This window comes from Anneissia japonica, unplaced genomic scaffold (genome assembly GCF_011630105.1).
Source record: "Anneissia japonica isolate Jap-2015-1 unplaced genomic scaffold, ASM1163010v1 scaffold6792_len961167_cov158, whole genome shotgun sequence".
Classification (NCBI taxonomy): Eukaryota; Metazoa; Echinodermata; class Crinoidea; order Comatulida; family Comatulidae; genus Anneissia; species Anneissia japonica.
The window spans coordinates 347,619-357,551 of NW_022701523.1; the positions used below are offsets into that span (position 1 = coordinate 347,619).

General features: G+C 32.9%; 1 protein-coding gene across 1 annotated transcript in view; it reads right to left on the reverse strand.

Annotated features, from left to right (window-relative positions):
• Window positions 1-9,933, reverse strand: part of LOC117103576 (ATP-dependent RNA helicase DDX51-like) — an 18,541-nt gene that overhangs the window by 6,967 nt on the left and 1,641 nt on the right. Inside the window, exons 2-6 of the mRNA XM_033244158.1 lie at window positions 4,334-4,934; window positions 3,143-3,293; window positions 1,910-2,055; window positions 1,522-1,700; window positions 407-518 (exon numbers count right to left, since the gene is read on the reverse strand). Of these exons, the coding sequence (XP_033100049.1) occupies window positions 407-518; window positions 1,522-1,700; window positions 1,910-2,055; window positions 3,143-3,293; window positions 4,334-4,934 (1,189 nt within the window). The remainder of the gene's footprint in view (window positions 1-406; window positions 519-1,521; window positions 1,701-1,909; window positions 2,056-3,142; window positions 3,294-4,333; window positions 4,935-9,933) is intronic.

Consider the following 9,933-nt stretch of genomic DNA (forward strand, 5'->3'; position numbering starts at 1 on the left):
TCGTTGAATAAATGTACATGTCTCAAATTATGTCAAAGTGTCCGGCGTTTATGTTAACAACTGCAGTGTTATTTTATACAATCGAGACATACGTGGAACATCATCGACTAAATCAATCAGATATGAATTTATATATATATATATATATATATATATATATATATATATACACACAATAAAATATGATAAAATACATTATAGATGTAAATAAAATAATGTTTAAGGAAGAAGTACATCATGTCAAATAAGACTCTTTCACAATGTATCAAAGAATAGAGTGGAGATTATTTATAGATTTTAATTTTCAAATAAAATCTAAATCATAAAACTGTGAAGATTTGTAATCATTAATAAAAGTGGTAGAACAACTATGTAAAGCGTAGCAGAAAGTATTTGATACACATACCAGGAACCGGAGATGCTGCAGCGTGAAGCCTGCTGTCAGGTTAATGTGGTCCACCAACCGTCCTGGCGTTGCTACAGCAATATCAACCAAACTACAAATACTGCCGTCTGACCTGAATTCATTGCAAAAAAATAATACAGTAGTTAGATTATAAAACGTAAACAAACAAGGCTCTAAGCACCAGGTGCAAGTAAATGCAAGTCCAAAGTAATCAATCAATCAATCAAAATATTTATATAGCGCCAATATCCAGAAATGTTCAGTGGCGCTGTCACACTTGTTCAGAATGCTCTTGAAAAAAGGAAAGCTTTCAGATTGCTCTTGAACACATTCACATTTGGAGAGTTCCGCATCTCAATGGGCACTTTGTTCCATAAATATGGTGCAGCACAGGAAAAAGAAAGCTTCCCGAAAGATTTTAATTTCTATCTTGGTGTGTATAACCAATGTTTTTCAGAAGACCGAAGGGATCTTGATGGTTGCAAATACTGAAGAATGTTGCGTATATAGTTAGGAGCATGACCATTGTGAGCTTTATAAGTTAACAAAGTAATGAAAAAGCAGAAAAAAGATGCAAAAGAGATTAAAAGAAGATAGAGCATAATACGCATGACTGCTGTGTTCACTCTATATACAGTATATATGAATATTCATTAGTTCAATGACAACAGTTCTTGGTGGATTAGTTGCGTACGTAACACACTTGCAGCTAATAAAGCCTCTACACTCTTGTACATTGGTTTTGACAATGAATGTACAGTATTGTTAATACACACCAAAGAATTTTGGACTTTATTTAGAAAAGTTGAGATGAGAAGAGAGAAAAATGAGAACACACTATCCTAAAATTAAACAGGAAAAACACAAAAACACCAAAACAATTGCATCATTTCTTGTAATTTAAGATCACTGTTAAAACAGTGGTTATTAAGATCATGACTCGCAGGCCTATTATAGTTTGGAAACAAAAAACAGAACACTGGTAAAAACAAAAAAGATATCTCATAGATGCAAAAAGGTGAGTTTAATATTAAATATAAGAAGGAATATAAAAGAAGGGTTAAATTTTCCTTAATTTTCAAGGACAACCACAAAGTGTTAATTTTGGTGTTCACCTTTGTCGCACAAGTTGTTCCTGTTCCTTTGCAAATGGCTTTGAGCCTCCAATGAGAACCACTTTCAAAGATGGCTTTCTGCAATAAGTTGAGAAGACAGTGTACACTTGGTCTGCAAGTTCCTTTGTTGGTAAAACTACTAAGGCTCTAACTTCAGGTACGATACGATCCAATAAGGACTGCAACACAAACACAGAATAATATTTTTAATGGAATACTAATAAATACAAGTAAATCTTAAAACCAAATCAAACATGAGTTTTGAGATTCATCAAATTTTGCATCATGGTGTACTACGGAACAATGTGCACACACAATGAAATAACTTGCATTGCTAAGTTTCAATCACATTTACGAAACTAATGAGGATGATTTGGGTTTCAATTACCTGGACAATGGGAATGACGAATGCTAATGTTTTTCCACTCCCTGTCGGTGCAGAAACGCAAATGTCTCTTGGTCTGTACCCAATATTGCCGACGTGAAGGCCAAACTTCAAGGAAGCAAACACCACTGGTATTACCTTACTTTGAACTGAGAAACAAATTTAATAATTATTTTCAAATACATTAAAATAGAAAATTGTATTATGTACATGTATGATGCATAATTATGTATTTGTAAAGCAGTGAAATGCATTAATTATTAACTGTATAATCCACATTTATACACAATTTACTACAAAGCTATATGTAATAATATACATTATACGCAGTTAAAAGAACAGAGTTTCATATATATTTTCAACATTATAATCATAAAATACATACTAGAACATGTTTTTGTTACATCTAAATCTCTTATTATTGAAATGTCTTCACAAACTCTTATTGTAAATTTTAATCTTTTTAGACATTATTATTTTTAATTGTTTAATGTTTAATTATTCAAAATAAAAATAAGTTTTCTTTTTTTAAATATTTTTTTTATTCCTTGTTTCGCGTACTTATTTTTTAAAAGATCATCGGAGGAGGGCAGAATAAAAATAAAAATAAAATTTTGTTTTCTATTTAGCAAATAATTTTGGCAAAAACATCCAGATGGAGGAGTAAATAAAATGAAATTTTATTGGTGAATGTAAAATTGGATGGTTAAATGCTTCAAATTTATGTAATTTGGAAGAAATATACATATGTTACCTTTGGAGATTTCAAGGCAGCGGAGGGCATAATAAAAATAAAGAAAAACTTTTATTTATTTTTTCCTTTAATTTCCATTTTATGTGGCAGCAGGTGTGCTAATTGGCCAAAAATAAAATGTTTTTTTTAATTCAAAATCATCACTATTTGCTACTGTAAGGTATAAAAAGCCTCGCCTTAAGGACTTTCTTGGACAACCCTAGGAAATAATGTCTGTAGTTTTTCAACAGTGGTTATTAAGATCATGACTCGCAGACGCTGAGCTCTAATGGTATTGGCATCTAACTAGCCTATTATAGGTTGGAAACAAAAACAGAACATTGTTTTTGTTTTCTATATAACAAATGTTGATTGATTGATTGAAGTGAAATTATATGTAGCATATTTAAAAAATACACACAGATAGCAACATTGAGATTACAGTAGTGATACAAAAGAATTCAAATGAGCCTTTAATAATATCAGTTTTTTTCTGTGATTACCTGGAAAGAAATGGTTGATGCCATTATCCCGCAGCATCATCAGCATCCGCTCATCCAGTCCTTCCAAATCAGTTATGGCAGTCAGGTTCCGTTTGATGTCATGATCTACAACAGTAGGCCAGGCTAGCCAATCAGGAAGCACTCTCTGAACCTACAAAGTAAACAGAATGTCGGCAACATCAATGGTACATTACTCTCACAAACCATTAGGTTTGTAAATGTGTACAAGTTTGTGGACTACAAGTTATGTATTTTATAATATTGACACACTGGAAATGTAGGCCTACTACTGTAAATAATAGCAAATTTTACTTTTTCTAGCAAGGATAATCTGGATGTGGTTGGTTGTGTTCCGGTTGTGCACATACTATGTAAGAATACCAAGAATATCTTGCTAAATATAACAGACCACAAGAAGGCATGTAATGTTCCTGAGATATTAGCAAGTGATCTGTGGGCGTGGTAAAAAAGCACAGGTCATCTTTGACCTTGCGTCGCACATTTCTTCATTGTCTGCAAATTAATTACTGTATGTATATTTTAGCAAGGTTTGTATTTAGTAGAGAAAGCGAAAAATCTTTGTACAGAAATATAGAAACAGACATCCTTGTTAGTATTTAGTATTTGTGTGTATAAGTCTACATAATACAGTTAGATTGTGAAATAGATTTCTCAAGTTAGTAAAATGCATTTCCGTAACTATGTCTTCAAATTTCAGTAGTAAATGAAAACTTTCCATAGTACTTAATAATTTGTACATGGTATTATAAAAGTACATGAGTTTGAATCTTTTGATGACAGATGTGGACAAGTTTTTTATGCATGAGTTTGTGGAGAAGCTTGTGTTTGTACATGGGTTTACTTGGGAATGTGCACAGGTTTTGCAAGTGTGTAAAACAGTTTGACTGCGAAAGTGCATAAGAAATTAACTGTAAACCAAATGCACATGCAAGTTTGATTGTGTAAGTGCACAATTTTCTGAATACATTCTCAGTATGTAAATGTGCATGACTTATGAATGTACTGAATACTGTATTTTTGGCAAACAAAGTTTGTAAATGCACCTTAGAATTTGTGAATCAGTATGACAGTGAGTACATGTGTTTGTGAGTGTTCCACAGAGTTTTAAGAATTTGCATGGTAGCATGTGGCGGGTACGCAAATCTGTAAAATTCTTTTTATTTCTTATACCTTTTTCTTCTTCTTGGATTCAACATCCCCTAAAACAGTAAATAGTGCCATACTTTCTTCATCAATCATCTCCTCATCGTCATCATTTTCCTCGAATATTTTCTTTTCCGTTGATTGTTTTAAGGCAGCATCATAGTTTTTTGATGTAGTATCTTCTACAGATTTGAATGAATGCTTCACTTCATCATCTTCATTTTTATCTTTCGATGATTCTACCATTTGATCAATTTTTTCTACCGACTTTACTTTTGACTTTGAAGTTCTCTTTTTCTGTTTTCTAATGCTGTCATTCACATCTGTAAAGTCAGTCTTTAATTTGCAATGTTTTCTTTTTTTACTTTCTGAATTTTCCAATCCAATGTTCTTTTTAGTTTTTAAGTTATCATCTCCACTGATCGATAAAGTTACATCTTTGTTTTTATTATCTGTGGACTTTCTTTTCCTTTTTTCTCTGGAAGTAGATTGATAATTCGATTCTTTAACTGCACCAATGTCATTGTAAGTTCCTAATCGTGATTGTATTTTCTGGTTCAACTTTTCCAATAACAATTGCTGGTTAGTTGTGTTTGAATCACTGTCTATAATTCTTTCACCTTGAAATCTGTTAAACCAAAAATACAATAGCCTGAAGGTTAGTAACAGTGGCCACAGGCTGGGAAATCTACAGAGGTGACAAATGGTGGATGTAAGTAGGCATTACTCCAACTATTTAAACAGAAAATGTTAAGTTTAGTACTTAACATTTTTAAGGCAGTGTTTAAATAGGCGGAGCTAGGCCTATATTCGTCTACAAAACATTGTTGTGACTTTGCAGGGCAATACCGGCAAACAACACTGTGTACTAAAGAGCCCCAGGAAAACACGAATAAAAAAAAGCACTGTTCATGACTAAACCAAGTACTAGGCCCAGTACTAGAGTAGTAATTGTAGGCCTAGTCTCACCATATTGAATACTAGCTACAGTAGCTTCTACTACTACTTATGTGTACAGTAGGGCCTAGCCTAGCCTAACTAACTTGCTAGTAGTAGGCTAGGCTAACTAAGTGCATACACCGTCGTATGTAAGCTAGGCGAGGACCAGACAAGCTTAACCCTCTGGATACCAGATCCTTTTGTAGTGCAAACCCTTGAATACCGGATTCTTTTGCAGTGTAACAAAGTTTTTTGCGTTTTTTGAGTATACGCCGTTCTGGTGGATTTTTAGGAACTTTCTGTAAATTATACAGAAAAATGTTTCTAAAAAACAAAGAAAGCTTATAGAATAAGCTTTCATTTGATGTATAATTTATATTTTTGGGAATTTTTTTTCATAATATAATATAATATAATATATATATATAATATAATAGAATGACAGAAAAATGCTACATATAAATCGTCAGCAAAAACCGAAAAAAAAAAAAATTATAGCCCAAAAAAATAAAAACAAATATAAAACATTCCTATTCCACACAGTTATATAATTTATTTCCCAACCATCCATAACTATAAGCGCGATCTTTCCATTCAAAAGCGTCGACTACCCTCACATTTCTAGGCCTAGGCTCATCTTCATCAAGAACATCTCTGCCGTCAGAACTGCTTGAAGCCCCACCGTCATCATCGCTAACAGGCACGTCTAAGTCTCGCACATCTAAAAATTCACCTTCATCGCTGTCTGAATCAAAAATCAGGTCAATCGCTTTCTCAGCTGTGTACACATCTTGTGCGGCCATTTCAAAAAATTTTTGAAATTAATAACGATTTCAAATTGATATTTCTAAAAATTTTTATATATTGCGCATGTGAGTTCTTCACAGATTTCGAAAGACAAAAGCTTCACGCATGCGTGTTCAAAATTTCTGACGTATTGGAGCTAAAATAAAAACAGAAGAGCGATTTGAAAACCATCTATTTTTTAGTCACGAAATTTCGATTGCAGTCGAAAATGGGAATTCTCGGTTTGAGGTCAATTTCGACTACAGCCGAAGACGTTGTCTAGAGGGTTAACTGGGCTAGACCACTAGACTATGTATTAGTACCGTATCTAAGGCTTAGGCCCTGCCTAGAGTAAGTCTAGGCCTACTACGCTAGTTAGTCCTGTAGTAACCTGTCCTAGCCTAGCTAGCTAGGCCTAGGGGTAGCCGATCATTTCGGTCGCGCCTCATTTCGGTTGCGGCTTATTTCGATCAAATATATAGAGCGCCGAAGGAGTTGCGAAAACGCAAAATTTAATATGCCTAGGCTAGGCCCTATATAATTATAATTAGTCAATCGGTTTATCATAGGCCTAAGTATTTTTTTTAATTTCCGGTTTGCTATCCTTTCTACTAACATATTTTCTTTCTTCCATGGAGTTTAGTATGTGCTTCATGCTATTCTTTTTGTTGCGTTTTCATACTATAATTCAATAATTGTGGTCAATAAAATGTATCTTTGATTTTAATTGAATGTTGTTACCATCTGAAATCTATTTCATAATTTAGTTAAAACAATAATCATTACATTATTTAATCCAATGTTTCTATACAATAAATTTATTTATTTTTCTTGCAGCTTCCAGAGTTTGGATAAAACATACCAAAGAATTGAGGGAAACACAATTAAAGAAATAAACGAATATTACACACATTATCATTCTTCACTTAAAATCTTCAGTTTTCTTTGATGTCCCTGCACAGTTCATAAATATGAATATAAGCATAAATGATATACCTAGAAACAACTATATTTTATATATATATATATATATATATTGTTTATTTGTAAATTATCATTAATCCTTTATAGACGTATGCCGACTTGCTTTGACTTAATTACTGTATTGTTTCTCAAATTGTATATTGCTAAGATAGTTTCTCAATATGTTCATTTTATGTCAAGCGTTGACAAAGACTACAGGAGTAGCCGAAATATTCGCCTAATAAATTTTAGTGTTTCTAAAGTCAACATCTTAAGTATTTATTTCTGGCTGTTTACTTACGTTTACTTTTTAGCTGTTGCTTATCATTTTTGTATCTCTACTGAGATCCAGCCATTGTTTCCCACAGCATTGTTGTTTTCCAGTATTTTGCCTTTTAATCTGTATATGTATGTATATATATATATATTATATATATAAGCCTATATACACATACATATATATATTTATACATATATAATATTATATATAATTTATACATATTTATTTACATTACACATGAAATAATATAGGCCTAACAAATATATATTTTACTATCCATTTATTTTTGTATTTAAACATGATCAGTAGCCAGCGCAGACGATTGAAAGTTACAGGTTTCATGAAGTAGGTGACGTGAACACCCGTGAAATGGTGAACTGCGCTCCAGAGCACGTGTTTGTACCTACAGTAGAAACAGCTAGTCATCTATTTTAGGGAATATGGTCGAGGCTGCCGCGAGGGAAAGCAGCCGGGCTCAAAATGTATGGAACGCCAGTAGCGCTATACTGATTGACTGGGCAAGTGTTTCGAAATAAAGAGAAATCAGTGTATAATTATCAGACTTGTACTAAATATTTTTTATTTCTCATAGTCTTCTTGGCCCTGGTTGATTAAAGATCGATTTGTTTACAGATTGATTACAGATCAAAACATTTTTGTACGTACATGACGTAATTGAATTATGTTAGTAAAATTTGAATACAGTAAATAAACTAAAGAAGCCATTTAAAAATTACCATCCATTTCTGTAAGAAAATAGGCATACTATAAATCAATTGATATAATAAACTAGAAATTGCAAATTGCAAGTGAAGTGCTGCAAATTACAACTGCAAATAAATGTTCTTCTAACATAATTATTTATGCGAGTCAAGTGAAAATAATGAATAATAAAAATATAACAAATAATATGAGACACGACCCATTGTCTATAATTAGAACACTGACGAGCTGACGTAGAAACATAGTAAAAATGAGCGTTGGTACCATGTATGCCAGTCTACAACAAGCATCGCCTAAATGTAGAAATTAGCACGCTGAAATAGGCTAGTAAATAAGTTTAACTGGGTTCGTAAACAATATTGGCCTCAAAATATTGTGGCTGAGACATGGGCCGATTAAACGTAGAAATAAGAAACCTAGAAATATAGTAAAAACACTGAATAGTAATACTCGAGCGTCGCCACACGCGGACGTTGGTACGTGTAGGTTTAGTCTTCAAACGTCGCCTAAAGTAATTGATTTTACCCGGCAGAACGAAAGAAGGAAACTTCGCTTTTCAGTCGTCTTAGGCCCTTGTTTTTTGACAAACAATGACCTTTAAGAGGTCAAATTGCTGTCAAGAATATGAATTGGCTGCTTCGCAGCAATAAACTAACTAAAAATTAAGTCTCGATTTATATAGGCTATATATAGGTATGTTAGAAGAGTGACGTCACACACGGTTATCGTTGTCGCGACGCCGATGCTGATTGTTTTGGTTTTGCATCTTGCATCCAGATTAGAAAAAATCGTATTAAACAGTTTATTGGTTGCATTCGCTAACCTTTGAACCTATCTACAAAGTAAACAGGTCAAAGTTTACTTGCGCTATTTAAAAATATTTTTTCATTGATCGGTCACCGAGTTACAGTGTACGGAACTTTTTCTTTGGAATAAAGCATCATTTACACATATTTTGTAAGCTCTGTAAATTTTAAAAACCATCCTGTAATTTAAATAATTATATATATAATATCTATGCCAAGTATGAATTAGATCTGATGCTTCTCAATAATTTTTTTGATTTTCTCAAATCTTAGGACTCTCGAGTCCGATGCATAAAATGTCCGCTGATCGAAAGATGTGTACATTGGAGGATGATTCAAACGGCATAATTGTTATTAAATTTACACATAAAGTCTGTATTACTGATGAATATGTCCAATATAATCATTGCTTAGTATTATATATACACATCTAGATGTGTATAAGAGACAGTAATATACTCGTGTATAATTGAGAATTACCGTCACGAAATTGCATATGGCGTCTTATTAGGCAATTCTGGCCTGTAATTGGTCTGTATAGATCACTTGACATTGAATTTGAAATTTGATTGGATGATATGTGTTGTTGACAGAAATATAGAGCACAAGCATCCTGGTGTTGCATAGATAGGCCTACATTAATAGTTTTTAAACAATTAAAAATAATAATACCCCTGTAGTAATAATAAATTAGTCAAATAATGCATGTATAGATCAAAGCAATAAATAGTACCTAATTAACTTCTTTTTTTTCAAGGTATACACAATGAGAATTGACAAATTAGTAAAAAGGTCACAAACTTTATATAACGCCTGTAGCCAAATTTTCGCCATAAGGCCAAGTAAAAAAAAATAATTGGTTAGCATCCTTTTGGTATCAAACTGGGTTTGTTGGAACAACAAAACAGTCATCATTGATGCCATGCAGGGGTTTCACCAGAAAATCAAAATAGACGGCCTATTTTGTTTTTCCAAAATGGAAGCCAGTGGGCGTGGCACTGAGCCGATGGTGGGCCACGCCCATCGTTAGTAATCCCCATCGATTATTGGTACGAAAACGTACATTCAATCAATAAATGTTGTTTTTATCAAACGTAAATATGATTTACCTTTAGTTTAATGTAACATTC